We start from the raw sequence: 12,571 nt of genomic DNA on the forward strand, positions 1-12,571 counted from the left end.
TTTTGGTTGCTGGTGGATGTTTGGGTCTTTATGGGTTAATATTCATCTACTATAAAAATATAATAAATCAGGACAATGGATGTTTTTTTCAACGTTTGCTCAAAGTTTAGACCCTAATGTTAATAAAAGTACATCAAAAGTGTATTTTAGTGCAAACTTTAGAGTTCAAACATGATTTTTAATCTTTGTGGGGTGAAATATACGCTATTAAAAATCTCCGACACGAACAATTAATTTATGCATATCATCGTCAATCCAGCCGAAAAAAAACAGGCGAGGATAAAAAATTCTAATTTCTCTTTTAGTTTGTTCCAGTTTACTCAGGCATAGTAATAGATACAATATTTTAGACAATGGGAATAGATTCTGTGAGGTCTGTAAATGTCCATAGACACCAAGAACATCCATATGAACCTTATTATAAGTATTATAAGTAATTCTTCATTTACTTTGGGTATGTTTTTTTAGGCGTTTTTCCCCTGAAAATATGGTCAGGGTTAAACGGGTTAAGAAACTGGTGGTTTATGTTTTTTCCCAGAGCCTGAATTTCACTTTTTGCCATTGCAAAAGCTAAAGGCAAAGGTACTGAGAATATTTCACCTACAAATTTATCAGTCCAGTCCTTTTTTTTTTTTTTTTTTTACATTTGACTCTAATATTTAACTTTAAACAATCACAGCAGCGCATCTTTCTGGCATTGTGTCCATGTATTTTCTGAGAGTTTCAACCCCAATGCCATTCCACACTCTCAGAAGCTCTTTTCAGAGAGTTTCCTTTGAGTTTCCTTAGATTGTTGCCAAGGGGGGCCACTCTAAATATTAGAGTCAAATGTAAAAAAAGGACTGGACTAATAAATTTGTAGGTGAAATATTCTCAGTACCTTTGCCTTTACCTTCTGCAATGGCAAAAAACATGAAATTCAGGCTCTGGGAACAAAATAAACCACCAGTTTCTTAAGATCTGACAAGTGTTCTAATACTTTTGCACACCACTGTAGTTTACCACCACCAGAGTGTGAATGTGTGAGTGAATGAATACTGGATCCACTGTATTACACACTTTGAGTATGCATTCATAGAAAAGCGTTATATAAATCTAATCCATCATTATTATTATTATTATTATTATTATTATTATTATTATTATTATTATTATTAACGTCACTCACGGACTGATCAGATAGTAATTAATTGATGACAGTCTTGTAGTGTCACTGGAAAGGCCTCTGGTGAACAACTTCCTCCCCCTGGTGGATTATCTGTGTATTGCATGTATCTAATTGTATACATCAGGTTTTTCTAGACAAAAAATATCACACTGATCATGTAGAGGGCTTCAAAACTCATGTATCGGGGGGCGGCCATGGCTCAGGTGGTAGAGTGGGTCGTCCAATAACCAAAGGGTTGGCAGTTTGAATCCCGCTCTATCCTAGTCAGTCCATTGTGTCCTTGGGCAAGACTCTTCACCCTCCTTGCCTCCAGTGCCACTCACACTGGTGTATGAATGCGTATGAATGTTCAGTGGTAGTCAGAAGTGCGAATTGGCAGCCACGCTTCTGTCAGTCTGCCCCAGGGCAACTGTGGCTACAGGTGTAGTTTACCACCACCAGAGGGAGAATGTGAGAGCGAATGAATAATGGATCAATAATGTAAAGCGCTTTGGGTGTCTAGAAAAGCGCTATATATCAAATCCAATCCATTATTATTATTATTATGTATCAAATATGATACATTTGGGGTTATAGGGTTAACCCTGTAAAACCTACAACATTAAATCATTGACAGAAAATTCCAGTTCTTTGAAATTGGAGCCTTTATTGGTCCTTATGAACAACCAAAAAAAGAAAAGCGATTTCTTATCAATTTCCATGTATGAGTTTCAATTTTGTATCCTATTTGATATATCGGGTGTCAATGCTCCAATATTATTATGGTCAAATATTATTATCAAAAACATAATATAACACAAAAATGTCTAACAAATTGGTAATTCCTTTTCAAAATTGTCCCAGTTCTTCCTCCTTCCTCATTAATGACAGTCTTGTAGTGTCACTGGAAAGGCCTCTGGTGAATGAATGAATGAGCTCCTCCCCCTGGTGGATTATCTGTGTATTGCATGTATCTAATTGTATACATCAGGTTTTTCAAGATAAAAAATATCCCACTGATCATGTAGAGGGCTTCATAACTCATGTATCAAATCTGATACGTTTGGGGTTGTAGGGTTAAGTGTGTACTGGTACCAGACTGACCCCTGCTGGTCAGAGTTTGGAATATCAACATTCCATAGAACCACTCATTAACCACATGTTTAATACATGTCTTTTTAAACTGTATTTTAAACCAGTATGGCTGTATAGGCCTGCTACTTAAATACAGTGAACATCCTGTATGTAAACTATAAATGACTAAATAATGCTTATGTTTGGATTTCAGAGACTCCCCAACTATAAAACCTGGAGGACATACAACTCAGGGATCACAGAAGAAAACAAGAAGAAGAATCGCTGTTCGTCAATAATCCCATGTAAGTATGAGCTCCAGACTCCGCCCCCCCCCCGGTGTATTTACATGTTCAGGGCCGTGTTTATCGCAGACGTACGTTCATAAAGACACTTCTTCCCTCACGTATCCGTTCTCCACATCCTCAGACGACTATAACCGAGTGTTGCTGAAGCTCGATGAAGAACACAGTCGCGCCAGTGACCCCGACGACGATGAGGAGGAGGAGTCGTCCGACGAAGAGGACGAAGAATCCACTAAATACATTAATGCCTCCCACATCGACGTACGTTATTATTGTCCTTCAGTTTGAAGCTCCAGCTGGACCTAAATAAATGCCTAATTAAAGCTCAGAAACGGTGCTGATTGCAGCTGTGGGAGGTGTTATCTCATTAACTCTAAAATCATTTGGATCTGTTCTCCAGCCAGATGAGTCCAATTAAATCTAACACATATGTGATACGTAGACGTGTGTGTTTTGTGTGTCGTACAGGGCTACTGGGGCCCACGCACCTTCATCGCAGCACAAACTCCGCTGGCAGACACCGTGGCCGACTTCTGGTTGATGGTTTACCAGAAGAAAGCGTCCGCTGTGGTGATGCTGTCGGAATGTAGCGACGACGACAAGGTAACATGCAACATGTAACATGGACGACGATAGACACATACAATAATAAGAGTGTGTACGTCAATGACAAGTGTGTGTTTATTAACGTTACTTCATTATTTTTGTCATCATTATTGTTTACTTACCTACTTAGGTTTTGGTAATTGTTATTATAACTATTGTTATCATTGTGATTATTGATGTTATTGATATTGCATTAAGAAAAGTACTATGATTACTTTTATTGCTTTATCATTTTTATTATTACTTAATTACTTACTTAGATACTTATATTACTTAAATTTTGGTAATCATTATTATTACTATTGTAATTGTTATTATTGATTATTGATATTGCACTACGACTACTATTACTATGATCACTTTTATTTCTTTATTATTATTATTATTATTATTATTATTATTATTACTTATATTACTTAGTTTTTGGTTATCATTATTATAACTATTACTGTAATCATTATTATTGATGTTATTGATATTGCATTACGACAGTTATTACTATGATTACTTTTACTTGCTTTATTATCATTATTATTAGTAGTAGTAGTAGTAGCAGTATTACTTAATTACTTACTTACAAACTTATATTATTTAAATTTTGGTAATCATTATTATTACTATTGTAATCATTGTTATTATTGATATTATTGATATTGTATTATGACTACTATTACTATGATCACTTCTATTTCTTTATTATTATTATTATTAGTAGTAGTAGTAGTAGTAGTAGTACTAGTAGTAGTAGTAGTATTGTTATTACTTATATTACTTACTTTTTGGTAATGTCATTATTTATTTACTTACTTACATTACTTAGTTTTTGGTAATCATTATTATAACTATTACTGTAATCATTATTGATGTTATTGATATTACATTACGACAGTTATTACTATGATTACTTTTATTGCTTTATTATTATTATTATTATTATTAGTAGTAGTAGTAGTAGTAGTAGTATTACTTACTTACATACTTATGTTATTTAAATTTGGTAATGATTTTTATTACTATTATTGTAATCATTGGCAATATTGATATTGCATTACAACTACTATTACTATGATCACTTTTATTATTATTAATAATTGGTGTAAAATGCAGTTTGCCCTCTTCTACTACATTGATTCGCCAGTAAACCCATGGAGTTGGATCAGTGACAGTGGATGGACACACTTATTTTTATGTTTAATGATATTTTTGCTGAAAAAGTTGTGTTTTTTAATCACTTTTTCTCTGTTTTGATCTAATAACATTTAAATTTACTCGGTACTTTAATGAACATATACATGATCAGTGAATTAAATATAGTAAAATACATGGTTTACGCTGAAAAAACTTTAAGGAAAGAGGATAATATTACAATAAATGGTGGTAAGTCACATCAGAAAGGTTAAATATAGAGAAAAATTCATTTGGGAACTGCCACAAAAGTACCATTGAGTCTTAATGGGTTAAATATGTCTGTTAAATGTCTAAACTGCAAAGAAAGTAATGTTAGTCGACACAACCCAACAATTTATACTGAAATTAGGAACCACTTATCTGTAACTTTGCAGCCCCCGGTGAGAAATGCCTCAGAACGTTGGGATCGAAGGCACTGCAGTAAATAAATACATTTTCCTAAATTCTAGGAGGCACAAATTTTTGCCAGTACGACTGTGAAACAGGCGCTAAATTCTGTTCTAGTCGTCTTTAAAAGGTCTTAAAAAATCTTAAATCGGACTTGTAGAAACCTGTAGGAACCCTGTAATATGAATGAAGAAATATTTGCCGTGTTAAATGTTCTGTGCAGGATTCTGTCTACTGGGATTCAGAGAAGAAAGTTTTTGGAGATATTGAAGTTGAAGTGTCAAACACCGAGACGTCACCAGCCTTCATCAGTCGTACCATGCTAATCCGTCACGTTAAGGTAACACTTCTACTTCTACTGTGTTTTATTCATGAAAAACAATGCTTTAACAGGCCTGTATCTGTGACCATCATCATCTACCGGTGTTATTTAATAGAGGTAGACCGATCGATATATTGATTTTTTTCAATATCGGCCATCTGTCTTAATTTTTTTTTTTTTTTTGAAAGCCGATATTTGAGCAGTAGTAAAAATGTTAAAAGATATTTCATCAGGCACCTGTGTGGGCAGCACTTGAAGTTCAATAAATGTTAAAAGAGTACTATGTGTACATGTATTTATAATTTCATTTATGCTGCTGCATAAAAATCTTATCTGAGCGTTTCAGTTGTATTTTATGGTCAGTGTTCTTTTAAAAAATAAATAGATAAATCGGCCTTAAATACACTGGTGTGCAATTTTTTTTAGAAATGATTTGCTTCAGACATTAAATGTGCTAAATGTTACGTATTTTAGTAAGATTGATTGGAAAATAAATGACAGAAGTGCCGGTTTGCTGATGTTTTCAAGGTATATGATACAGTGTTATTACACATATATTAGTTTATGTACATTTATATAATAGTTTTATAAATCTTCCACTAAATAGAACCTGTAAAGTGAATGTATTCTAATGTGCAGACAGTGTTTTGAAGTAGATCTTGTAGCTCTGAGACAAATATTCCTTTCGAGTCAAACCCATTCTGTCGTTAATTCATGAATTTCACATTTTGACCCAAGGCTGTATCTTGGAAAGTGTGATAGGCCAAGTACAAAGGCTGAACCCAAAAGCAAGACCACAAAGTACAAATAAAGTTGAGTGTTTTTATTAAACACTTTAACAGGTGAGATAATACAACACAGAGATAATATTAATTCTGCGATGCCACTGAGTCCGGGAATAAACGTCTGGGCTGCGGGTGGATACGGCTGACGACCGGCTTGGCCGAGCCGGGAAAACCCCAACGGAACCCCCACTAGGGACAAACAGAGGGTGGTCAAAAAACAAGCCAGGTCATACATGGAAAAGCAGTCAAACAAGCAACGGTACATGGGGGACAGGCAGAACTCACGGTCAGTAATCCAGGCGATGGTCGAAGCACAGGTAATCGGTGGAGGCTGAGGTATTAAAGGGGAGAAGGCAGAGACAGAGTCGGGTACATGAACCAGGTCGTTGACGAGCAGGCAGGATAGGCACAGGCAGAATTGGTGGTTGAGGGACAAAACGGGTCAAAAACAGGCAGACAGACTATCAGGATCCAAGAACGCTGGTGAGTGAGCACAACAAGTTGTAGAACACAAACTGGCAACTAAACAGGGGAAGACACAGGGTTTAAATACACAGAAGGGCGGGAAGACAATTGGACACAGGTGGAGATAATCAGGGAGGAGTCAGGTAATCAGGGAAAAGGTGAACACTATCAGGGAGAGGAAGTAAAGACAACCGACAAGACACATGAGGGAAACTTAACAAAATAAAACAGGAAATGACAAACAGAACAGACAAGACAGACAAAGTCCAGAAGTCGACATGACAGAAAGTTCAGCCAACCAGCATTTTTGACTTGATTTTTCTTTATCAGTGACTCTCATGTGGTAAAATTTCATGACTTTTATTCTGGAAGCATTTTCCTTGTAGACCAGTGATATCAGCCTCAAAAATCAGCCGTAGATAATTGGCCATCGGTCTCAGAAAAACCCACATCAGTCAGCCTCTACTGTTTAAGTCAGTTTGATGCTTTTATTTGATATTTGATCAGTTGAGATGACAACAAAACGAGGGTAAAGAGCTGAAAACGTCAACGATTTTTCAACGTGGAATCCATTTTTCAGTCGAACTCTGCTTTTTTTTTTTTTTTTTTTTTAACAGAGGAAAGAAGTGCGGTCGGTCAAACACATCCAGTTCCTGAAATGGGGAAACGGAGATCTGCCAGAGAGACCTCAAGACCTGACGGACATGATGAAGGACGCCAGGAGCAAATGTTCCAGCGGCAAATCACACAAAGGCTCTCCCATCGTCGTCCACTGCAAGTAAGACGAGCTTCAGTTCTGACACAAGGATAGATACATGTAGATGGACTTTATTTTCAAACTGGTAGAGTACAGTTTACATAAAGAAATCGATAAAAATACATAAAAACATGACAGTTTGATCAGAGTAGTAGTCGCGGTTAGTATTGTTCCGTTTTTACAGACAGGTGTGTTGTCCATCTGTCTTTCTTGGACTAAATCACTAAAAAGCGTCATTTAAGAAGCAGCCATGACACACAGATCCAGTAGAAACAGTTCATTTACACCAGGGGTCTCAAACATGCGGCCCGGGGGCTAAATGCATCCCACCAAAGGTTCCAATCCGGCCCGTGGGATGAATTTGCAAAGTGGAAAAATTCCACAGTCAAGGCTGTGGAACTCATTTTAGTTCAGGTTCCACATACAGTCCAGTATGATCTACAGTCAAATAATAACAGCAGAAGAACTGACAAAAAATAGTGACTGCAGGCTTTCCTCTTGTTTGATGTGAAAAAAATATTACACTATGCCTATAAAATAATGACAACTTATAATTTTTCTTTGTTTTAGTGCAAAAAATAACATTAAATGATGAAAATATTTACATTTACAAACTATCCTGTAACAATAAAATGTGAATAACCTGAACAAACCTGAAATGTTTAAAGAAAATTCAGCCCAATTTGAACTCTTTTCTGCCTGTTCCTCAGTGTTTAGTGTCTTTGTAGATCTGATCCATAATGTACATGTAGAAATGATAAGTTGAGGCAGAATATTGTTAAAATTGCACTTCTTTTTCAAAAGAAATTTCAGTTTTTCCAGATTATTCATATCTTTTTTGTTTGAATAGTTTATAAAAGTAAGTATTTTCATATTTTAATGTTTTGGGTTTTTTTGGTACTAAAACGAAGACAAATATTTGGAGTTGTCATTATTTATAGGTTATTATGCTATTATTTGACTGTTCCGGCCCACTGGAGATCAAATTAGGCTGAATGTGGAACCTGAACGAAAATGAGTTTGAGAGCCCTGGTTTCGAGGCTCCAGATTTTCTTCTCAGTGTGATTCGAAAAAAACAATATTACATTATAAATAATTAGAGCTTCAAATTTTTGTCTTTGTTTTAGCACAAAAAATAACATTAAATTATGAAAATATTTGCATTTACAAACTATCCTGTAACAATAAAATGTGAATAACCTGAATAAATATAAACAACCTGAAATGTCTAAAGAAAATTCAGCCCAATTTGAACTCTTTTCTGCCTGTTCCTCAGTGTTTAGTGTCTTTGTAGATCTGATCCATAATGTACATGTAGAAATGATAAGTTGAGGCAGAATATTGTTAAAATTACATGTATTTTTCAAAAGAAATTTCAGTTTTTCCAGATTATTCATCTTTTTGAATAATTTATAAAATTAAGTATTTTCATGTTTTAACGGGGGTTTTTTTTGCACTAAAACGAAGACAAATATTTGGAGTTGTCATTATTTATAGGTTATTATGCTATTATTTGACTGTTCCGGCCCACTGGAGATCAAATTAGGCTGAATGTGGAACCTGAACGAAAATGAGTTTGAGAGCCCTGGTTTCGAGGCTCCAGATTTTCTTCTCAGTGTGAGATCAAAATAACATTACATTATAAATAATGAGAGCTTCAAATTTTTGTCTTTGTTTTAGCACAAAAAATAACATTAAATTATGAAAATATTTGCATTTACAAACTATCCTGTAACAATAAAATGTGAATAACCTGAATAAATATGAATAAACAGAAATGTCTAAAGAAAATTCAGCCCAATTTGAACTCTTTTCTGCCTGTTCCTCAGTGTTTAGTGTCTTTGTAGATCTGATCCATAATGTACATGTAGAAATGATGAGTTGAGGCAGAATATTGTTAAAATTGCACTTATTTTTCTGAAGAAATGTCATTTTTTTCAGGTTATTCACATTTTTTTATTTGGATAGTTTATAAAAGTAAGTATTTTCATAATTTAATGGGATTTTTTGCACTAAAACAAAGACAAAAATTTGCAGTTGTCATTATTTATATGTCATTATGTTATTATTTTACTGGTCCGGCCCACTGAATGTGGAATCTGAACAAAAATGAGTTTGAGAGCCTTGGTTTAGAGATTGACGGTCTCAAATCTAACCTCTTTCATTGCCCCTCCCCCTCCTCAGTGACGGTTCCACCCGTTCGGGGATGGTCTGCGCTCTGTGGAACCTTCTGGACAGCGCCGACACCGAGAAGCTGGTGGACGTTTTCCAGGTTTCCAAAACCCTGCGCAAGGAGAGACAGGGCATGATTCCCACCATGGTGAGAAACAGGAAGTAGATCTGTGCCCATCCAATCACAGCTTTGACTCCGCCCACCTCCTGTTTCATTACTGGATAGATGTTTCTGTACACATGTGGTCTTTAGTTTAGTACATTTACAACAGCAGATTTCATCTTCTGTTGATGTTTCCTATTATTGGAATATGAACAAAAGGACAGAGAAGCTTTAACATGTTCATTCTAATCAAAGATAAGGTCATTTATTGACGTTTAATCACATCTATGAGGCTTTGACTATATGACCCATATGACACATAATGATTTAAACCTTTTTTTTTTTTAATTTTAGAGACATTTTTGCTAAAAAAAAATTAATAATAATATCTTCCTCTGTAAGTAATTATAAGTGAGGTAGTGTCCCAGTGCTCCCTATTTTTAAAGGACTGAACCTGCCATATTGAAAAATATATACAGAAATATAAAAATGGCTTGATAAATTCCTTTCCGTACCATTTATTTATCTATTTTGTCCTCATTTATATTTTCCCTTATTTTTATCTCTGCATTTATTTCTGCGTTGCTTTCTATTTACATATGGACCAGCCAGCACCGCCAACAATATTTAGTGCTGTGAACGTGCTCATGCTGTGATGAAAGAGCGGAGGGAACATTAGAAAATTGTGGGAAAAATGCGAGTTTCAGCAGAAGTGATTGGAGGAGGAAGTGTTCAGAACCTGGTTAAAGCCTGTCGACAGTAAACCGACATAAAACTACATATAAACCTGTATCTGCAGTTGGACATGGACATGGAGATTAGTTCAAAGTGGCATTAAAAAGGGTATTAAAAAACATTCAACTAGATTTACTGATACCTGCAAAAACCCTGATATAGAGTTTATATGTATATGGAGTTTCTTTTTCCTTATTTTACTTATGTTACATTTTTTAAATGTAATTTCTGGGTTTTATTGTTTACATAATTTTTTGTTTTTTTTTTAAAAAGGCCTCAACCTCAATGCACTGATTAAAATGTACAGATTAAAAAATCAAATATATCTTTTAAGCTCACCTCATCAATACCACTGAGACATTTTTAAGGGTTAATTTTGTAATTTTACTTTTTTTTTTTATTTATCTCTTGTTTTTAGCTGTCTTTAAAAAGCATTAAATTAGATTTGCTGATACCTGCAGAAACCCTGATATAGAGTTTATATGTATATGGAGTTTCTTTTTCCTTATTTTACTTATGTTGCATTTTTTTGTTATATCATTTACTAATCAACATCTACTAGCAAAGAATAATTAACAAAACAAACATTTTTAAGGGTTAATTTTGTAATTTTACGTATTTTTTTTACTTATCGCTTGATAAAAATGTTCAATAAAAAGAATGTTAAAAAAAAAAGGCCTCAACCGCAATTAAAATGATTAAAATGTTTGGATTAAAAAATAAAACAAACCCTTTAAGCTCTCCTTGTTAATATAACATTTTAAGGGTTAATTTTGTTTTTTTTTTTGTTTTTAACTGTCTTTAAAAAAACATTAAATTAGATTTGCTGATATCTGCTGAAACCCTGATATAATTTTAAAAATGTTCAATAAACAGAATGTTTTTTTTTTTTGTTTGTTTGTTTTAAAGGCCTCAACCTCAATTAAAATGATTAAAATGTTTAGATTAAAAAATAAAACAAACCCTTTAAGCTGTCCTCATTAATATCACATTTTTAAGAGTTAATTTTGTAATTTTTTTTTGTTTTTAACTGTTTTTAAAAATAATTAAATTAGATTTGCTGATACCTGCAGAAACCCTGATATAATTTTGAAAATATTCAATAAAAAAAAATGTAAAAAATAAATAAATAAATAAACATACAGAACAGCAGCGTATGAGGATGTTTCCACTCAAATCCTGTTAAATGTCTTCATCAGGACCAGTACCAGTTCCTGTATGACGCTCTGGAGGCGGTCTTTCCCGTCCAGAACGGGGAAGTGAAGGCAGCACAGGCGTCTGCGTCTGCGTCCGTGCAGATCGTGAACGAAACCAAAGCAGCAGAGCAGACGGCCGAGGGTGAGCCCGAGCAGGCGGCCAGCACTACCGGCGCCAGCCAGGAGGGGGAGGCAGAGAGCAGCGCTGTGGCTGATGAAGGAGACAAAAAAGAGGAACCCGAGAAGGGGTCCGGAGGCCCCCCAGAGACAGCAGCCCTGGAGGACACTAGCAACGGTCCTATCGTCACTGTGGAGGTCTGAGAACAGGAAAAGAAAAGAAAAGAAAAGAAAAGAAAAGAAAAGAAAAGAAAAGAAAAGGGGGGCTGCTTCTACGTTAAGGAAAAACCGCTTCAGTTGAACGCTTTCTTTAATTTCATGAATGTATAGACGATGTGAAGCTTTTACAGGTTAAGATTTATTCAAGAATTCGGTTTGAATCAGTAGGAATTTCAGTTTAAGCAAATAGATATTAATATTTTCTTCTTTTAAGTTATAAATAGCTAAGTATTTGTAGCAGTTGTTTAAAAATGCCAGTAATGTTTTCTGTTTTCTATGCAACGATGCTGTTGACAAACTACAAGGCTCTGATTTACTGTAAGAAACATCCAAGAAGTAAATCTGAAACATTAATAGGGTTTATTGACCACTATGATGCTAATGTTCTTTTTTTTTTTTTTTTTTAATTTGGTTCATGTAATTTCTCTGCCTTATGGATTCCATATTCTACTTTTATATATTTGACATAACTGAATAATTTCGAGCTTAAGTTTATGATGTTACAGACACTGTGCCTTTGAATTAAAAAGAGTTCAATCGAGTCTTATTTATGCTGCATTTTCACCATGTCCTCACTGGATTAACCCTTATCTGTAAAAGCTACTGTTGTATATAGGTTTAGTTTCCATTTCATCAGCCTCATAGCTTAAGTCAAACAGCATATGGACGAAAGTATGTGGACACATTGAATTCAGGTGTTTGTTTTCTAACAGGGGTCTGGGATACAAAACAATAATGACTAATGTTATGATATAGTTTTATATTAGGATAAATATCATTGCACACTGCAAAAATCTACATCTGACCAAGTGTATTTTTCTCATTTCTAGTTCAAATATCTCATCACACTTAAAATAAGACATAATCACCTAAAGAGTCACTTTTCAGTGAGATATAAGAACCTATTTTTAGACAATAGATCTGGAAAATCTTATTTCAAAAAATCTTACCAAGATAATTTTCACTTGTTCCATTGGCAGATTTTTTTTTTTT

The 12,571-nt window shown here is 34.6% G+C and overlaps 1 protein-coding gene across 4 annotated transcripts in view; it reads left to right on the top strand.

Moving 5' to 3' along the window:
• ptprc (protein tyrosine phosphatase receptor type C) overlaps positions 1 to 12,119 on the top strand; it is a 67,130-nt gene extending 55,011 nt beyond the window's left edge. For 3 of the 4 annotated variants that reach the window (XM_030131718.1, XM_030131719.1, XM_030131720.1), the window contains 7 exons: positions 2,436 to 2,526; positions 2,651 to 2,787; positions 2,995 to 3,129; positions 4,931 to 5,047; positions 6,897 to 7,057; positions 9,221 to 9,356; positions 11,246 to 12,119. In XM_030131718.1, coding sequence (XP_029987578.1) covers positions 2,436 to 2,526; positions 2,651 to 2,787; positions 2,995 to 3,129; positions 4,931 to 5,047; positions 6,897 to 7,057; positions 9,221 to 9,356; positions 11,246 to 11,563 — 1,095 coding nt within the window. In that variant the 3' untranslated portion in view covers positions 11,564 to 12,119. The remainder of the gene's footprint in view (positions 1 to 2,435; positions 2,527 to 2,650; positions 2,788 to 2,994; positions 3,130 to 4,930; positions 5,048 to 6,896; positions 7,058 to 9,220; positions 9,357 to 11,245) is intronic. The other variant, XM_030131717.1, reaches the window with a different exon arrangement.
• The last annotated feature ends 452 nt before the right edge of the window (positions 12,120 to 12,571 follow it).

This window comes from Sphaeramia orbicularis, chromosome 4, assembly GCF_902148855.1.
Source record: "Sphaeramia orbicularis chromosome 4, fSphaOr1.1, whole genome shotgun sequence".
NCBI lineage: Eukaryota > Metazoa > Chordata > Actinopteri > Kurtiformes > Apogonidae > Sphaeramia > Sphaeramia orbicularis.